Raw genomic sequence first — 21,397 nt, forward strand, 5'->3', positions numbered from 1 at the left:
AGATATTATTATTATTGTTTTTGTTGTTATCCCGCTATCAACACCAAATACCATGAGTGCAACACAATATCTTATGGTATGGAGTCGATTCAGTATCGGTCAGACCACCATACGTTATTGTATCATACGAAATATCACATACTCTTTGCTCTGAAAGTATATTTTATTGAACAAAGCACAGAATCCGCCTAATCGACTTTTCTGACTTCTAGGCTGGGGGAGGATATCAAGAGGCTGGAGAGCGAGGAATCTCAGATCTCTGCCAAGGAGAAAATTATCCGAGAGAAGTTGAGGGAGACGGAAACATCTTTTGAAGACCTGCAAAAGGTAAAAAGAGTGGAAAGCTTTTACTATAGCCATTTATTGTTTTGTGTCATGAATTGAACTTCTTTTTTAATTCATGATTTGCTATCTTAGAGAATTCATTTTTAGCATCCATTTATTTTTTACAAAGGATTCATTTGTTTACTTTTTTAAACTTTTTAAGGTGATTCATGTGAAGTGGGAAACTTTGATTAGCATACAGGTAGACAATCTTATTCCAAAGTTGACAATTTAGCCAGTAGACTCCACGCGGCACTCTCTGTGTTCGTGGGATTCAAAGCGTTGAACTGACGGAGGAAGGATTTACATCTCGAGATAGAGCAATCCTGGTTTTGCCTCATCATAAGGCATTTGTTAAAAGCAGCATGTCTGATCACCATGTTTGTCCCGGTAGGAGGAAGCTCCACTTTGTCCATTCATATCATCTCTTTACTCTCTTACTAGCCTGAGATTTGCAAAGTCCATAATATTGATTATACCCCGTAGAACCCACCTGCTTACGTTCATCAACTTTGCAACCCAACGTTGAGCTTGAGAAATACATTGTTATAAAAAAGCCATAATTTGTTTCCTGCTATATCTTCCCTTAAATCTTAGCTCAGTTGGTGGGGAAAAAGTGCAGTGTCAATACTGAGCTGAGCCTGTGCTAGCAAAAGCGAGCTTTCACCTTATGACTGATGTAGTTTAAAGCCATTGAGAAAGATCACACAAGGCAGGTGTAAGCTACTGTGATCTCTGCTCTAGAGGCAGAAACATGAGTGAACTTTACCCCGCTTACTTCAGGAACTTGCTAGAACTGCATGTACTGGACGGAAACTGGCTCTGGGTGTGCAAACAGCCAGTATCTCTCAATGAAACAATATTTACTTTATTTCACTGTGTGGTAGTTTATTTGATTCCTGGTGAGAGCGTCAACTTTCTTAAAAACAATTTCACTTGAGGGTTCCATGAGCATGTTTTTTTTTTTTGGATGAGGTAGTTTAATATAGCGCAAACTCGACCGAAGCACCAGTTGCGTTACAGACTGACACATTCATTTTGTTAGGCCCGGGGAGATTACGTGATTTGCCAAAATCACAGGATGTTGAGCGTCCCTGCTGAGGCTCAAACCCGGTTCCCCAGCTTCGAGGTCGACTACTCTGACCGTTAGGCCACATTCTTTCCCCAATTACATCATATTATAAAACCTGCAATGAAAAAAAACATAACAGGATATTCTATATATGACTTAGAGCATGGTAACTCATTCCACCATATACAGAAGTAGCTATTGGCAAGGCCTGGAATTCTACCAGCTCCAAGCTATTTTTATGGTGAAATGGCGCTGTAGAGAAAGCAGAGACATCACCATTTGATAAAATTCCATGATGTTCGGATACTATGTTGAACACTCACATGTACTTTCTGTGACTATATAAGTTTGGATTTTTTTGTCTAAAAGGCATAAATAACTTTTATAACCTTTTTACAAATAATCCCAATGTTTTCTACTACAAAATTCAATATGAATAAGTTTTAATAAGGTGGAACTTATTTTTTAAAACAACACCTATGTAAACAGTGTATGTTCCTAATGTGACATTGTTGTCATTGGTAAATGTAATCACTGTAAATGACGGCAGTGGATCAGGAAGATTGTCTTGCAAATGTTAAGGTCTTGGGAATGTACCTACTCCAGCAAGGTCAGATCATTTCCGAATGCCATAGCAAGGTTAGCTTAAACCTGTAGAAGACTTGCCAAATCAAGCAATTATGCCAGAGGCAACCCAGTCGAAGAACTGTTGCCATGTCAGCATTTATGTACAGGGTCTAGGCATGGAGATATACCTTTGTAAACCTCTTTTAATAACTCAGTGTAGACCCCTAAAAGAAATTCTGGGGATGTCAGTTTTAATGCAAATGCGAGGAGATGATAGACGGAGCGCTGAAACTTTCCAGACACTCGCCCCCAGTCAGAGATCTTGGTTGAATCCATCATCATTCTTTAGCTCACTTCACCACCCCGGTCCAGACCTGGCCATATGCAAATCAGTCTTGACTCTGTTCCTCATGGGAACAATCCAGTCCGAACTGTAGAGCCAAGTCTTCCCTGAGCCGTAAGCAAGCATACTGGGACCGGTTTCGGGGTAACACCCTTCATCAGCCAGGCTAGTTTGAATCCAGTGGCAAAGTGAGCAAGGGATCCATATTTGGCATACCCTGCCAACTTAGGGCGAACAAAGCAAACACAAGGAGATGAGGGACGGAACGCTGAATTTATGTACGGGGTCTAGGTATGGAGATATACCTTTGTGAACCTCTTTTAATAACTCAGTGTAGTCCATAAAAGAAATTCTGGGGATGTCAGTTTTAATATCTATGGTTTTTGTCTGGGTGATCATTGATACAATAGGGCTAGAGTAGCAAATGATGTACTGAGTTAATTTGTATGTGAAATATATACCCTAAATCCCTAACACAGCTATTAAAATGTACTGAGCCCTGAAAGGTAGTGTAGTCCACACAAGGGGTGAAGTGTCGCTGCCTCAGGGCATGGTTTGTCTTGAAACATTGAGCATTCCCACAATGTTGGCATTCACAAACTCTTTGTGGACCCTTTCCCATCGTGTGAACAGTTTTAATTCCAACAAAGGATTCCTATTGTGTGTACAATCCACATTTGGGAAATACCAACTTGAGAAATACCAACTTGGGAAATTGGCACATTGACTTCCCAGGAGTATACCTGTAAAGATGCAACTTGTGCAGCTTTCCTGGCTTACCACTGCGAAAGCACACACATTCCTCAAACCCTATGTGTTGGAGTACATGTATCGTAATGATCGATGAGTATTTTCGGTGCTGCTGGCCCACAGTCTTTGATAATGTTCAGGTTGCAGCTTCGAGCTTTGAGTAAAAAAAAGCTCATTCATGGAAAAATGTAGGCCTGCATAGATGAAATCAGAGATGACCTGAAGACAGAGGGTGGGGCTGCAAATAGCTCCTGGTTAATCAGGTAGGGAACGAGCATATTTTGGGACATTAAGGGAGCCTCTCGCAACAGAGATGGGGAAATGATACCACTTCCCCTGGGATCACAGCTTACTGGACTTTGGACGTTGCTTTGACTCGTCTACCGGTTTGTGTCCCCTTCGCCACCCCTCTTTCCTTGCTGTGTCTCTCACCCTTTCCTCCTCTTTCCCTCCTTCATTCACTGTCTACTTCCCCTGCTCCTACCCCTCTCCCCTGATTCTCTCCACTTGCCTGCTTTTTACCTTACGTATATGTGCTTATTGTTTATCTCAACCTTACATGTAACTATGTTGCCATGCTCTTATAACTATGTAACCTTTGTAACGAGATAACCTGCAACTATGATCTGATACTCATGTAAAGTGCTCTAATCCCTCCGGGTCTAGGCAGCGCTATATAAAACCTTTAAAATAAATAAATAAATATCCTCACTAGAAGGGTGGGTGGAACGCTTTTCAGCCACTTGATGGAGCCCCTTGAAGTACCTTATCTTTGGGTGGGATGGTGTTTGACTTTCCGCACCTAACAATTGATGAGATTAGAAAGGCCATCAACGCTGGCCACTTGAATTGCCACCCAGGAGTTAACAGGGTTACTTAACATGGTGGCATGTATGCCTAATTTGTGAGCTATACTTTTGATCAATGCAATTATTAGTTATCTTCACTTGGTTTAGATACCATTCTTAAGGAACCAATCAGTAATCAAGTATTATTACAAAATGGACCAGTGACACAGTAACTATGGTGGGTGCACAATATAGGCTTAGAGTCATCACCTCTAACTTCTTAAGTCAATGTATGTGTCTTCCAATAAATAAAAAGTCTGCTTGTCATCTGTGGACTTAAAATCTGCATTTGACTATTTAAATATTGAAAAATTATGGTTGATCTTGAATCAAACGTTTGTGGATACTAAAACAATAAATCTATTGAAGTGTGTGCATGATCATGTAGTAGCAACAGCTGGATATGGAGGTAACAGGAACGTACTGGATTTATATAAGTTGTTTGCAACTTCTTTAGTTTAGTCAGACTCATATGGCGCAAGAAAATGGCGCAATTAATTGGTTTCCGCATGTTAATGTCATACCCTATGTTTAAAGTCTCCAAAGAAAAATTCATGCAACAGTGGTTTACACACATATATACATATATAAACCTAGTATATATTCAAATAGATGAATACATTCTTCTCTGCAGTGTATTGAATGCACCCAGATCATTACCTGTGTTTATAATGCATCAAGACCTGGGATTAGTGTACGTTTCTGACTTGGTCAGAGGGCACCTTTTGTATTGTGGATAAACATAGATTAAACAAAATAAAAACCAGACTTAACAACGTCAACAGGTAAGGCTTATAACATAAACCTCACCGATGTATCTATCCACTCTGTTATTCTTCCTTGAAGTCAAAACAATAGAAAATTAGTTTAAACGCCTCTGGGCAGGCTCTCACGCCACCACATACCAATATGTATATTGTTCTCAAGCAAATGTACCTTAGAGGCAGAAGATTTAGATCTATTATGTGACATGCAATTGTTATAGAAGTCTTATTGTATTTTCAATATCCTATGAAAGAGTAATGGTCTCTTCTATTTTTCTTATTACAGAGTTTCTCAAATCAAGATGGAGGTGAGTGGCCATTATGTCTTGCATGGGTATAATACACTCTGCTGCAATCTCTGTAGACACTACTATGTTCTTCCTTGAGTGAGTCTTACTCCTCTGTATCGTGTTGGGAAGTGGGGGGCATTTTTTGAAGGTGCCGCACAAATTCTTCAATCCAAAACACATACACCCTGACTACAAGAGAGCTCTAAAATTACTTGCCAATGGGATAGGAGATGTTGCCTTTTTTGTGGAAAGTCTTTTCTGCACAAATACGTTTTATCTTGGAATGTTATGCCCTTTCATGGTCCTCAATCAATAGTATTCCCCCACTTATTCCCAGTTATTCCGAGTATTCCCCGCTTCCAGCTTATTCACTATTGTTCTTCTTGGTCTGGAACATGTTCATCCTGTTCTGAAAACAAAGTTTGATTTTACCCAAGGTTTGTGCCCCCTCCATCTTCTTCACAGAATAGACATAATTCAACTCTAGTCATTGGGCAACAAAGAGTCGTCAATTCATTCAATGCGTGATCCAATGCATTACAAAATGAGTTGGGGGCGAGGTGGATTGCCACCAATTTCCGGAGATCTTCAGCCTGTCATGAATCCGTCACTCTGCCACCCTTTCTTCATTTCGAGAAGACACCACTCCAGGTCAGCTGGCCTTAGGGCCAAGTAGTCAGCCTAATTATGCTCAGTATTAGCATTCAATCCTACACCACTTCACTCATGTGATGCACAGCATACCAAACACTAAAACCATCTACATGAAATACAGTTGCTTAAAGAGACAAAGAAACCACAACAAGAAATGTAATGATTAACAAAACTGAGAGGAAGAGCCGTGGATACAAGAACAGAACTAGAAAGTCACCAAGGGCATCCCGATCATTGGGTACCAGAGTCCATCAACAAATAGCACAGTTTGTACCCGTATCAAGGGTGCTAAATGGTACTTGCCTCAGGCCATGGTATTTCCCACATAATTTAGCAGATGCATGTTTTTTTTAGTGCCAAAGAAAGGAAAACAAGGACATCTCACCATAGGATTAAGACTAAGGGGGACATTCACAACAAAATGTCAGACCGTGGTGTTACACCAAAATTGGTAACGCCGCTTCAACATTTTTAAAATGCAGGGATGCGCCGTATTTACAAAAATATTGTGCACCCCTTTGATTCTCCTAGCGCTGGTGCTAATAAATCTGCCAGTGCAGCGTAGGCACCCTTGCGCCATGTTGCAAGGGTGCCTGCACTGCAGGGGCGATTGTTTTTGTGCAGGAAGAAACACCATCCTGACCATAAACAATTTTGAAAGGCGGTTTGCTCTTTCATATGGAAAAAGCAAAAAACAAAGATACATTAATAATTTCTCCTCGTATTGCCAGTCTAAGACCAGGTATTAGTTTTTGGTGCTGTCCCAGCCTTGTAAATATGGGACAGCAATGGGTGTTGCTGAAGAACACCCACTTCAACACCCATTGCACCCCCCTTTCAAGCTAAGTGACATGTGAAAAGGGGTCTTATTTACAAGGCCCCTTTACAAATAAGGAGGAAGGGATATCGCCACCAGAACATCGCTAAAAGTGACGTTCTGGTGGAGATAGCCCCTTGAAAATATAATTCTAAGAGTTAGAAGTGAAATATATCCAATGGCACTTGAATTACTGCGAATGGGATATCTGTCATGTTTGTGAGGGAGTAACTCACCTGCCGAACTCGAATCAGGCCTAAAGGCAATTAAACCCTGCATTATACTTTCCAGTGACAATGAAAAGGAATCTAAAATGTCTTGTTGGCGCAGCCTGTCACGCCCTCCACCCTTCAGCTAGGTCTCCAGTGCTTTCACGCATCTCCCTCAGAAGCAACCTTCACATAAACTCGCAATACTGTTGAACTCCGTTTCTGAATAAACAATCAGTAAGCTCATACTAATCCAAGACACAGTAAGATGATTTGTATTGTATAAAAACAGAAACATAGTTATAACTTAATGAACTGTTCTACTGGAACGGGTATTTATTAATTATTAGAACATTGGAATGTTGGTAGCTCCACTGAAAACAATGGAGTGCTCCGGGCTTATAATGGCTGGTATAAGCCTGGAGCTTCAACATTCCAATGTTTCTTTGTTCACTGCTCTGGCTGTGAACAAAGGCTTCAGGGAGCCTGGGGGGATTCAAATCCTTTCACGCTCCCATAAGGCTTTGTTCTTTTTTGTTCGAACATACTGCCCTCTAGTGGCAGAATGTTCTAATAGCCTTATAGCCCTTCGTAGCTGGGCTATACCGGCTATTAAAGTCCCTCTCCCTTGTTAACGCTGGAGAGGGCCTTTAATAGCCGGTATAGCCCTCTATGACGGGCTATAAAGCTATTTTATGAATAATAATAATTATTAGAAATTACATGTCTTGTGCTGTCATTGTAACAAGGCTAAATGCAATCAATCCGTGCCTCTAGTGACAGGAACAACCACTTGATAGCAGCAGGGGAGTTTAACTCACCTACAAATGGCGGCTGATGAAACAATTAGAAAGGAAGAAGAATGTGAAGCCTTTGGGGAATCTGGTCAGTGACTCATTTTTTAGTACACGGTGAACTATCCACCCACTGATAGGTTTAAGTTTTGCACCTCCCTTCCTATGCTTGGGCCTCCCATCTCATCTGGTACACTTTCCCATCATAATCCCCTCCCAAGGCTCAAAACTCCCATCACCCTCCCCTCAAGGGCTCCCCACTCGCTGTCGCACTTATCCACTTCTCTCTCAGTGATCTGGTCTCACCTTCTTCTCCTCTCGCGTGCCAAAACCCTCACTCCATTCCATCTGCCCTTTCCTTCCTCTCTCTTATGTACTTCCCAGTTCTGAAGTTTCACCCACGATTCCCCACCACAACCCCCATTACCACTCCCTGCTCTTGACCTACCAAGGTTGCCTTTCTCCCCTCGATCTCCTCAGATGCCTCCTTCCTTTATACCAACTGACTATAGAAGGACTAATTCACTGTGCTTCTCGAGTGTCATAACTTCCCTTAATGGTCCCTTATGCTTCACTACACACTGTTGAATGGTAAGCATTGCTTTTCTGCAAAGATCTCAGGTTGTGGCCCAGAGCCTAAATTCACACTTCTGGGGGTTCCCAAATCATAACATCGTAAAGCCACCTCTGTGGACGCACGATCAATTGGAATAAATTGGAGCACTTTGTAATAATGGGCAACCACTCCTTTCACTGTGCATGAGGTGAAACTTCCACGCCTTGTGAATAGGAGATATTATGACATGTAAATATGACATAAGTGATTACCCTGCATATCCGATAATAACTATGAGCCAAAATAAAATTCATACCTACCTTCAGCGGCAAAGGTCAAAATACTTCTTATTTACAATCTCACACCTGAAATTATGAGAAACTAAATACTGATTATATGTCAATGGTACTGTGCTTTGTTCTTTGATCCAGTTCTGAGGATAAGAGCCTCTATGGGTACTGTTTCTTTAGATAAGCTCATACCTCTCAAGAGATTATCATTTAGGGGATAGGAAGCAGTCCCTTTCCTGAGAACCTAAAGTGGCCCTTCCACTGGGCCCTATTTTTATGGCATCACCCCTGTAGGCCCATTGTACCACATCCCATTGTAGAGATGGAAAAAAGCATCCCTTTTCAAAACCAAAGCATCCCTCTTCTGAACTTTGCATTTTTGAAGGTTTGTTCTAAGAGTAATCATCTGCTGTAGAAGCCAACGACCACTTTAGGGATACTTGGTCCCAATGTGCTCACAATATATTGTCATTTCTATCTCTCCAATCTCAGATGCAGTAAATTACATTTACTCTCAGATCCCTGATCTCCAAGCCCTCTACCCTCGAACAGCAGAGACCACCACAGGGCAGGACTGGACGTACAAGGCTCCGGGTAAGTGTCGGGGACAGAATGCGGGAGCCTGGTCGTCAAAGCTTGGTTGAGGTGTGGAGGCATGATAAGCAAGTGTGCCAACTGTGCAGTCCTTCATTTGATGAAACATGATGTTGCCTTCAATCTGCTTTACTTCATGCTTCATATTCAGCATTGGCTTCTCCATTTTTTTAGTGCAGTGCAAAATGCATTAACTGCAGGTGTGCTTGCTTGTTGATATATTAGCTGCTTTTTATGTTCATTAAGCATGGGGAGCTATGTATGCTATTATGTCTATGCCACAGCTGGCCTGAAAGGTAAAAACAGCCTTAAAAATGATTTAAGAGTAGCACAAGATTGCACTGAGCGATTGGTAAGCCACGCCAACTCTCTAACAGAGTTTGACCGTGCAGGCTCCCACAAAATAGTTTGTAAACATATGGTCAAACTATTACTTTCACAGCACAGCTTTCTGAATAAATATTATCTCAAATTTATATTTACCGGCACTCTGGAGAAAATCTCATGAATGAGTCAGGGTCCAGCACAGTACTCCAGAGTCATGTTTATGTACATCTTTGTGCCTGTGAAAAAATTGTGTTCTGCTCCCTTGGGGTTGCTTTCTTATCCAGCCCTGTCCTTCTATCCTACCTATGGTAATTCCTATGCCCCTTAGGAATAGCTCGGACCGCAGGGCGCTGGCATTCTTGCCATAGTGTGCAGGCCGCAAGTCATGCATTGCAGTAACCATTGACACTTGGAGATCCCCTGTTCCAAAAATTCAAACGAAATGCTGCCTCCAACAAACCACTTCTCGGTGGGTGGTAGCAGCTGCCACTCCCATATGGTTGTAGAGTGGAAGTTGCCAAAAGGTGACATCTAAAGATAAAACAAGCGATTACGTTCACTGAATAAGTCATTAAACACAAATACATAAATAAATAAGGTTCCAACTACCTAAAGAGACCCATCCTTCTCTACAAAGTGTGTTGTCTTTTTATATTTCTGCTTGGCCGAAGTTCAAGCATCTTTACTGTCTTTTCACTGTAGAATATCCCAAAAAAGCAATATACTACATTTCCACCGCTGTTTCCCACTCTCGCGACCTACAGATACTTATTTTTTCACAAAGTAGATGTAGTGAGAAAAATAAGAGGGATAGTTTCCAATTATTCTACAAAATTAAATATTGTGATGTTTTGTTTTTCAAACACGCCACTATTCCCTAAAAGTAGCCGAGTTCATGTTGACCTGAATTACACAGGTCTGTTAACATGTACTTTTCGGTAGGGGGTGTGGCCGTCAGACGCTGTACGTTTTTTTCAATGCATGTTGTTAGGTATTCTTGGAACACCTGCCTTTAGGGTTGAACAACATTTTTTACCGTTGCACCAGATCTAGCAAAGATGAGGGTTTTATGAATCCGCACCCCCTTAGGAGGGCATACGTGAGTGTTAGAGCCCCGCAAGTAGCTGGAGCAGAAGTGAGGCTCATTATTCATATGTATTTCATTTACAGAAGCATGGCAGTGGGGCAGGCAGTAGAAGAGTGTTTTTTTCCTTGATGTCCTACATATATGAACAATTGAAATGTATAGTTATAATGAGAATCAGGATCTCCAGATGAACCAAATCAAAAGAAAAGCATTCGATGTGAAAGAGCCAGCAAGGTGAATTGTACCCTATTCTGTATGTGGTCAGCAACATGTTTGCTTGTTGTAAGAAACTGGGTTACTGTTTGACTGGGGTGTGAGCCCTGATCAAGAAGCAACTACAATCCTTGCCAGGGTAAGGCACGCGCAAACCGTAATTTAACCTGTGCAAAACTCCCTGGTAGCTTTGCACAGGCCAGTGAGGCTTAACTTAGAGGCAATGAGTGAAGTATTTCTGCAGTATTTCATACAGGTAAACTGTGAACACAGCTCACAAAAAGATCCCACACCAGATTAGAAAAATAGAGCTTTATTTAATAAATCAAACAAGAACAACAGGACAAAAATCCAAATGGTAGAACCGGAGATATTGAATTTTAAACTTTTTAGTTAAAGTAGCACCAAAAGGCATAGAGTGCTAACTATGGATATCTGGCAGAGCAGAGTTTTTTACTCACCGGTGAAATTTTTGGAGAAACCAGTTCACTTACAACCCCACCAAAATTGGGGCGATCCATTCCGCTTCTTATCCTGGAAAGGGAGTTACTCTAGCCTATGGCAAATTTCCATCCATTTCCAGGGCTGTAAAGGGTCAGATTTCAATATGCGAATGCTCCACAAACATGCCTGGTTGTGGCCATTCGTAAACTTACAGGGCTAGCTATGCCCTGTGCGTCCTGCTTCCAACCCCTTGTGTGGGATTTACTTTTCAGCAATGCAGGGGCCCAGCCTGGTTAGTAAGAAGGGGAGGATGTGAGCTTCAGATTTCTCAACAATAACACTGGCATACAACGTTAAAATACATCATGATAAGCAAGGCTCATGAGAGGGTCTAAAGGGGCAGTGGAAATGCAGATGACTGTGGATTGGTAGAGGTACTAAGTGAGAGAAACTCAACATTTTGTAAAGTAACCAACATTTCTGAAGACTTTCAAAACAGAGAGGGAGAGAGAATGTGTGTGTTATTGTCTGTGTGTATGGAAAAATTCATGTTGCTATCCGACAGACACCTCACTATAACCGACTGAAAGCACCTGCACACAACTATTTAACAGAAAATACTTTTATTTTGGGGGTAGGGGTGTAACATCCCAAACACCCCCCTTGAAGCTAAACCCCTGAGCTTTTGTCTGCACACTTATAAATAAATAAATGGCAGATTATTCCTCAGTTCTAAAACCATTTACACCCGCAAGAATCAGTTTCTGAATTCCTGGCAGTTGTAAATACAGGCATTTGTAGTTGTAAACATAGATTAATGGTCGAAAATAACTTTGTGAATGTCCCCAGTAAAACTATGTAGTCTTCAGATGCTGCACAGTTTACGTTCTAAAATCCATTGGGTGTGGCAGATTTTCCTGTCTTGCTTGGACCTTTACTGAAAATTCGATGTTTTGTTCAATTTCTACATTTGTCTGTCATCTCCCTCATTCAGGAATATCCAGATAGGATACGTGCTATTACCTTGTTATGTCGTATGTTCGACTCCACTACCCCCCACCCTACACTCCCCCCCCCCACTCCGCTTCACTCCCACTGCGAGCCGCCACTATCATCACCTCTTTGGGCCTGGTTCACAAAGGTAACATACACTTTTGATCACGTTTTTAATTTTTTGGCTAATTACAAAATCCAAGTGTAAATCTCCTGCAATTTGAAGTTTGTGGGGGCTATTTACAAACAAGGGACTATTCACAAAGGTAATTTACACTTTAAAGTAATTTATACATGTAATTTACTCTTACATGTTTAAGTAACTTTACCACCTTTGGCTGTACACAAAATCTGGGTGTAAAGTTACTCAAAGGTATATGAGTAAATTACATGAGTTAAGTGCTCAAATGTGAAAGTTACCTCTGTCAAGAAGCATTCGCCGCAGACCTACTCGGGGACCAGTCATTGAAAGATTGCAACACCACAATTTATGTCTATACTGTGATGGAGCTGGACATGTGATTCAGGTCTGTCCTAAAGGGCATTTGAGGCATGATGGAGGTTTTCAGTCCTCTCCTAAGAAGAAAAAGACAGAAGTGTGCTGACTTCCTTGTATTAGATCTCCTATGAATAATGCTGACATCTTGTGTTCCTCTAACCAATTGTTATGAGAACAGAAGAGGACAACTTTGTTAAACCCTCTGCTCTGTTGGTTGTAGATGACTGTTAAATGTGTATTGATCAAGATTAGGCTGTAAACAATAATATTCTCTAGAAACGAATGAAGACTCCTAAAATGACGGATCAGATGAGAGATGCAACTTCTAACCTCATAGTGGCTGACCTTTGCTCAGCGTAATTTGAGTGCCATGCCTTTTTATCCAGTTTTTGCTAAGCCCGAAATCTGTTCACTTCCTCTTCTTAGAGAAAATGACTGTTCCACACCACTGGAGCCTGATACCATTTTTCCTTTTGGACATATGTATTCGTTAACAGAGAACGAGTACATTTAGGAAGGATAAAATTTAATATTTTAGGTTTAAGCTGAATGCATCTAGAAATGAAATGCCTTCTAGAGATTCTAAAAAGAAGCTATCAGCTATTCTGGATTGGCCTTCTCCAACATGTGTTAAAGAAACTAAATGTTTCCTTGTGTATACAAACTTTTATCATTAATTCTTCATTAATTTTGCAAACAAAACTAGCAAGATTACTTGACTCCTAAGAAAGGAGAATATGGATACTCGTTTTTGCTGGGATTTTCAAGGCGAAAGAGCTTTCAGCACACTAAAACAGACGTTTGTATAAGCACCAATTTTCCATCATCCGGATACTTCAAATATGTTTATTGTGGAAATAGACGTGTTTAAAACATAATTTTGAGCAGTGTTATTGCCATGAACCATTTGAAACTCAAATCGTTCATCTGTATTTTAAAAATCTTCATTGAAGAAATGGTCATCAAGAGCCATGTGCACTTTTATTTGCATAGTTTGATTTTATCATTGCTTAAATTTCCCGGCTCAAATAATGTGTCAAAAGATGCCTTATCCCTTCATTATGGTAAACTGTTGTCCACTTACGAACAGCCTGTAATTCCTCCTCAGTATTTTTAAATAGTTTAGTCATTTTTTGATACAACATAAAATGGTGGATTTGAAGGTGTTAAAAGACCTTCCACAACAATTTAGTTCAACAAATTAACCTGTATTTCAGGCAGCAAACAATTTTTATTCCTACTAGGAATTACAGCTGAGTTTTATGAAGATGTATAATGGATTAGTGTAAAGGCCTAGAAGCTGAGAACATTTATTGAAATCCCATCTTGACTGTCAAAGAAAAGGATGATTCCTCCCCGTAGCCAAGGTGCCACCATGCACAGAATAATATGTGTGACGGTATAATACACCATGATACTCTCGTTTCCTGAAACTACAGATATTTACGGTATCAGTGATTTGGGGTGTGGAAATAACGATATTCATTCTCCCAAACTCTTTTAATAATGAATTTACAATTAAATTGAATCTTGCATCAAAGCTTTTTATAGAAGAAGAGCATTGAATATAAATTTGTCACCAATGCTTCTGGTGTCACTGCTAATAAACGGTAGAAAACTTTGACAACACTGGAATCAGTCGATTGAAACAGCTTTACTTGACAATAGGGTGAACTACATTATTTGTTAAGGCGGATTCTTTTTCCTGTTTCAAATATACACTCACTGAAATTGAGGCCACATCGTTACCAGATGTACTGTCATTATGAAATCCTGGAAGGACGATTTTCACGAAACAAGTTTAATTGTAGGCATGGGAGAGGATATTGTCCCATTTTCAATTTTGAAATTAATGGGCACTTCAAAAGAAGTGGACATTATCTTTGTTATATCCTCTATACCTTCAGTTAAATTAATCATAACAACAAGAGTGGCGAGAGACTTATTCACCAAGCATGAAGATGATGTACAAAATTAGGTCAGAAAGCAGTAATAGGAAAATATTTTTTCTTTAAATATTTAAAACTCCAAGCTGGAAAATATTTGGTGAAAACATTTCTTGATTTCAATTTTAAGATTAATCTAAACTGAAAATTGCTCTTCAATTTCCTCTTTAGAAGAAAGGAAATAATGATATGGGATTGCAAAATAATCCGGAATTTTTATTTACTGATAACAGTAAAACAGTTTTTGTTTTCTTTTGTTTTTTTTCCCCTAACAAACACATGCATGCATTTTCGGTGTCTAGCTATCTAACTGTGTCCCACCATGTGCTTATATATATATCAATTTCTTGATATGTATTTGAGAGAGTGTGTCCCTCACCATCACAGTTGAATGAATGAATGATGTGAGTCTTGTCATGCGCAAACTTAGCCCAATGGGCGTCAAGGCGCCTAAAACGAATAATACAGCTCGCAAATCAACCCAGCATTCCATCATTGATAGGCTTTGATGAAGTACCACGTCTTCAGGGCTTTTTTAAACAAATCCATTGAGGGAAGAGATTTAACCTCAATTGGAAGGGAGTTCCAGAGCTTAGGGGCCACAGCAGAAAAGGCTCTTGCTCCCCATCTGGCTAGCCGTATGCGAGGCACTACCAGTTGAGATAGGCCAGCAGATCGAAGGGATCTGGATGGAAGATAACGAGAGAGCAAAGACCCAAGTGCATCATCCGGACCTGCCTCAAGAGCTCTATACGTAAGACATAAAATCTTAAAAGAGACTCTATACTGGACAGGGAGCCAGTGAAGATCTCTCCTGGCGGTCGTAGCGGAAGATGCCAAGGGAAGGGCCAGCACAAAGCGTGCTGCCGCGTTCTGCACTATTTGCAGTCGATGAATAAGACCCTTGTTGGACTCCGCATACAAGGAATTGCAATAATCAAGCCTTGAGCCAACAAGAGCGACTGCAATCTGCTTACGAGCTTGGAGAGAAAGATAGTTACGGATCCTATTAAGGATCCTAATCACACCCCAACACGTGGCCACAGTCCTATTTACTTGGAGCTTCATGGAGAGTGAGGTGTCGAAGACCACGCCGAGATTTCTGGCTGATTGGGAGGGAGTGGGGCAGATGCCAAGAGATAAAGGCCACCACTCGCTCGACCAAGCATCTTGGTCCTTCCCAAAGACCAAGACCTCTGTCTTATCGCCATTTAGCTTTAGGGAATTGATGATCATCCAGTCTGCTACATGCTGCATGCATGACCTAAAGCTAATGGCAGATGCATGAACAGAGGAATGAGCCAGAGACACCATGATCTGGGTGTCATCGGCGTAGGATACCACCTCCATCCCCTGCGATCTTACTAGACTTACAGTTCTGTATTTTTCTGAATCTTTGTTATGTATTCTTGAGTTTGTATGCCATTATATTTTGATTTCCTTGTATTGTATTTGTGATGACCTGTAGGTCCAGCCACTTATGCCATGGGCATCAATAAGGGGCAGCCAAGAGTAGTAATTAATACCACAGCATGCTGTTTGCCACCTCTGAACACTGATTGTGCTGTTCCTGGTTTTAGGACTTTGAATTGCAGCTACCTCTGAATCTGATAAAGAAAAGGAGAAAGCTTTTGAGGATACTTCCTTGAATATACCGATATACTTATGCAAATAAACAGACAACTGGGCCCTCAAAAGAAGACCTCAAGCAATGTTTAGGGTACAAGACATTCTTAGTGAAAAAACGAAAACTAAAACAGTAAATCAAGCACTCAATGCTATGGTGATTACATTGACCTGAAGGCATATCTTAACACTGCACTGTGAGTCTCATAAAATGAACACTCAGGCTTGAATCAGCAATAACACATGAAACAACGGTTAAACTAGAGTTTTGTCATTCTACAATTATGCAAGTAATGTTTTGCAAGGGGGATAGACTTTGCCCATGTGTGAAATTTCCAACACAAAAAGTTTTGGTGGCAGATTGTTACCACCACAAAATGATTTAAGAAAGCTGGTAATCTGCCTCCATCACTTAAAAGGAGGTAAAGACGAGATAGATAATAAACCAGTTAAATCGTTTCACAATGGACATGAAGGCCCACAGAATAAATCTGCTGTAACAGGCATCTATTGGCATTTGTCCAATTAAACCAACTCCCCCAAATGAGCTAATTGCATGTACTACGCTCATATAAAAGGAACAGACCCTTGTGGGATACAGAGGAACGAGAAAGAAGACAAATATCTCATAGTTTAGGCATACCCAAAGAATCAATCCGTACCTTTCAATGCACTCTAGAATGCTAAAGGCAGATAAAGAGAATTTCAGTGAGTCAACAGCAGTACAATATATGAGCCTTAGATATCTCCTACTTGAGAACATTAGGAATTTTTTCAAACAAATATTGATGTGACAAGTTCTTCTTCAGTAACCCACCAACTCTGTGTAAATCTCAGTGATTATTTCCATCCTTTCACAAAATCAATAGAATTAATCTTCTCCACTATTGTAATGTATCACTGCACTGATAGTGTTGTTTACATTACAAATTTAATTTACGAGTGGTAACCCTAACTTTGCCATTATTTTATGTTCTCATATCTCCGTTGGAACCAAGATTTAAACAATTTAGGCAAGAGTACAATTAAAGGACAAAAAACAAAATGTGCTTCAAAACTTACAAATTAAATAAGAAAATATATCTTACCACTGATCATTTGCATTGTACAGAAAAGAGGAAACATCCCATGAAGAGCAGAATTTTAAAACAGGATTAGACTAGAAGCCCCAATGTTGATCACATTTGTTGTCACAAGGCCATCCGTATAAAGCGCTCTAGTTCAGTGTCATGAGATAGTGATTTAATACCAGTACCAATAGTTATTTCCTCAAGCTAGTATTTGAAAGGTTACCCCCATTAAGCTTCTCACAGTTAATTATTGTGGGTCTTTGACTGCAGCATCTCTATATCCCAGGTAAGATTCTGATTCAGCGCCAAGAGATTATGGGTGAACGTGCGCTTTACAAATACACGTTATGTTATGTTATAATAGAAGAAACATTAGCTGCAGTGTCAGAGAAGAGTCTCCGTAGAGATGGGAAAAAATACATGTGCTTGATCAACATCAATAACTGAACATCAAGTACTTCCCTTCGAGTATTATAAGTAGATTGTTTTCAGTCTCACTGGTAAATACGTATATTCTAAATGTCATTGTTATAACCAGACCCTCTGTTATTTCAAAATATATTTTCAAAGTCTGTCTGGCAAATATAATTCGCTCTTGGTGCCATTTAGTTACAATTGATTGATATCTGTGTAGAATTTCTGTATTTCGTTTGGTGTAGAATTCCAAAGTTATTATGACTATTTACTTCCTGAAATAAAGAGCATCTTTGAATTGTGATGGTAAACTAATAGAATATTATCAAATAATCTTAGCCAATAATTCCCTGAATTGGATATATAAACATTGGAAGCTGGCTTTTGGTTTCAGTGTTTAAAGTTGTGAAATGACTTTAAAATTACCATCTGGATACAAAACATCCTGTGCTTGTGTGAGCATGGTAGTGAAATACGTTGGATATATCAAACACCTGCTACTGTCAAATGATGTCTGAATCATATCTTGAATCATTCTGAATCTTAGTTTCTTTAGCAACTAAAAAGAATTCTTCAGAAATCAAGAACTCAAACAGAATTGTCAGCTCTTGTTGACTGTAAACCTCATCTCGGGAGCATTGTTATGGGATAAAACAAAACTAAAGAACATAAAGTCAGGTTTCACAGAAATATAATCAAAAACCTAGCCAGCCCTTATTGATGTGTAAACGAAAGGTAGCGCACAAGCTTTTATTAACTCAGAGGAACACGTTAATCTGAATCTCAAGTATTGTGAAATATGCCTGTAGAATATGATGGGCAAATATTGAAACATGTAATGTATTCAGGAGCACAGATATTTTAATATATTTACATTCACAATTAGGGAAACCAGTATCCCTAATTTTGCTACAGTGACAAGTTCACATGTGACCATACATGTTGGTACTTTAAGGTAAAACAGTCATCCAAGTTCCGAGGTACAAAAAACCCCGAAATGCAAAAGCTTTTTAACTGATTGAACTACTGCATGACTTGTTGTGTTCAATGTCATTTCTTAAATTATAGGAGCTTTGACTTTATAACCAGTAAATCTAATGAGACTAGCCAGTAATGAAGTGAAGGTATCAAATGTCCTGCTGTCAGTTAAACATAGGAGGAATATCCCCCACCAGGTATGCATCAATTGCACATGATTTAAATAGTACAGACGTATAATGTCAATGCACTGCATCAACTCAATTTTATTTACGTTGTTCATACCTTCTTTAAGAATCTTTTGTGTAAAAACAATTTGAGTAGAATTACAGACAGAAGACAGATGGTTCAATCTCTCTTGGAAAACTGCAGTGTATTATTACCACTGGAAAAGGGCATAACAAATTATTGCACAATGATGGTTCATCATCCTTATTTTACTGTAAGAAGTATGCCTGCTACCATGAAAAAATAAGTGTTCATGTTTGCCATAATATAAGGAAAATCTTTTGACTTTGATTACAAAACAATGTTTTAAAAGCATACTTAGAATACATACCCTGAAATACATGGATACATTCTGACTTAAAGCCCAAACTTATCTTTATGGCGAACATTAGCAGTCGTCTCTTTGAAGGTTGGGACTAACAGGGAAGAATGAGTGAAGCATTAACAGGGAAGGGTAAACACGATTTTGAGACAGAGACTATCCTATCCGTTTAAAGGTTACATTACTTGGAAAGATCTGAGTTGTTAGTAAATTCTGCTTATTCTGTATGTCCAGAATCACAAAAGTCTCCCACATGTTGACTGCATTTGTACAATTGCATTACATAAATAAGGTTGTAACTAAATAATATAAGAGGCTGAATGTACCACTACAGCCCAGGGACTTAAAGCACTTGAACAAATGCAACATCTGTAAAGATGTAACAACATCCTTTTTGTCCTTGTTTCCATAAATGGAATTTTCATCTGTAAACCAATAAAGAGATACTAGTTAAACAAAACAACCACATATGCATATCAATTGCCCAGAGATAGCCCCTGTGTGTGAGCTGGAACGTCACTACTACTACAATCACTAATGCAACAAAGGCTGTGTAATGCAGTTGCTGCACCTCTGCAGGTAAGAAGTTCAAAAATATTTTTTACTAATAATGAATCTCTGCTTTAAATACTCAACTAGGTATATTTTACTATTCACATTTAGTAAAGTTACAGATTTAGAAACTCAGCAGAGTTTGATAATTTCTTATTTTTCTTTAGAACGACATTATTGCCATGATGACAGAGGGATTGCCCAGCTACAGGCGTCCTAAAAAAAAGAACCAGCAATGGATGCTGAATTTGCTATTTTGAACGCTAATAGATTCCAACAAAAAGGTCTTCTAGTCATGTCCTTTTTGTTCCTCAGACCCTTCAATCTCACCATGAATCATAAATTCTGCACCTTTGCCTGCAGAACGTTGTTCATCTTAGTTCAGTGCTCATAATTTTATGTTTTGTATAAACTCTCCCGTTTAGTTTTAAATGGGATGATTGTTCATACACTCTTTTAATATTTTCGATCCTCCGAAAGGTTGATGCCTTTGGTTGTTCTTATATGGCATATTTTATAGACTCCTCAATCTTAGTCTAGAGTTAAAAAGAATTGGCCTCTTTTTCATCTAACACACAGTAGGATTTCTGACGCTCCATACTTTTTGACCAGGCAACATAGCTAATCAGTGGAGTCAGAGCATTTGCATTTTATGTACTGTTATTACATATCATATGCAATTGCTTCCTATGTAGATACTTGTCGCTATTATATGTTGACTCTGTAAGGCATTTGACTCACACTCACGCTTTTCCCTTTTATTAATAAATATGTAATGTTTCTCTTGAAATTCAACTCACCATCCACCCGTATGTATACTCATCATTTTTGAGTAACAGCAATCACAACATTCAAAAACTCTGGCATATGGATGCTTTCAATAATGATTTCTTTCAAAGCTATCTTGTGGATTTATTTTCTTGCTAGGTATTGTGAAACAGTGTGACTCTTAACTGCAAGTGGGAGCAGGGCACCTTATACACAACATTTTCGGTATAAGACAAAAATTATGTTGTGTGTGTGGGTGCTGTTGAGACGGGAATCATACAAACTTGGTTTTCACATGGAAGGGATGTGGGAAAATGTAATTGGAACAATTACTTAACAGCACATTTTATTTTTACATACGTAGAGTTGCATGATACAAGTGGGGTCCACATATTTACATTTTGGGCAAGATTATATTTTGATCTTCCTGTTATACAAGCTTTATTTAGGGAAACCATAATGCCAAGATTAAAACTAAGATGTTTTTGTTCATAAGTAATCAATTTAGTGACTCAGCCACATAGCCTTGAAAACAAATGGCCAGCAAGGATCAGTTAATCAAGTCAGTATGATCTTTCCCGGTTCTGTCTTTTCTTTGAGCTAACAAAGGCAATAATTTACAGATGTAAATTACAGTTAAAGTTTGTCGCCTTTCAGTCTGTGTTTAGCAGAAAATTTGAGGAATTTGTGAGGTATACGCTTTTCTGAACATGGAATAAATGGGGCGTAAGATGTTTGTGGTCTGCAAGCTGTGATGTCACAAGTTCAACCAAGTTCAATTTGAAAGTTTAACTACTCTAATCTCAAAGCCAGATTATGGATTTCACTTCTGAATAATACTGTTCTTTGATCAGTAAATTGACAGACATGCCTGCAGTGTCTCCCTCTGTTTTTTTCTTGTAGCGTAGGAGTACGACCACTAGTCTTGGGTGCACAGTGCACACTGCCTTTGTACCTTTGTTCCTTAGTATGAAAGGGTTACCTTAGATTTTGCCTCAGAAGGCACAGGTGAGGGTTTTCTTATTGCTGATTTCTGTTATCTCATGCTCATGAGCGAG

At 39.4% G+C, this 21,397-nt stretch overlaps 1 protein-coding gene across 2 annotated transcripts in view; it reads left to right on the plus strand.

Moving 5' to 3' along the window:
* PALM2AKAP2 (PALM2 and AKAP2 fusion) overlaps nt 1-21,397 on the plus strand; it is a 980,740-nt gene that overhangs the window by 582,024 nt on the left and 377,319 nt on the right. For both annotated transcript variants that reach the window (XM_078676629.1, XM_078676630.1), the window contains exons 4-6: nt 213-327; nt 4,955-4,976; nt 8,771-8,872. In XM_078676629.1, coding sequence (XP_078532755.1) covers nt 213-327; nt 4,955-4,976; nt 8,771-8,872 — 239 coding nt within the window. The remainder of the gene's footprint in view (nt 1-212; nt 328-4,954; nt 4,977-8,770; nt 8,873-21,397) is intronic.

The sequence above is a fragment of the Lissotriton helveticus genome, chromosome 2_1 (assembly GCF_964261635.1).
Source record: "Lissotriton helveticus chromosome 2_1, aLisHel1.1, whole genome shotgun sequence".
Taxonomy (NCBI): Eukaryota; Metazoa; Chordata; class Amphibia; order Caudata; family Salamandridae; genus Lissotriton; species Lissotriton helveticus.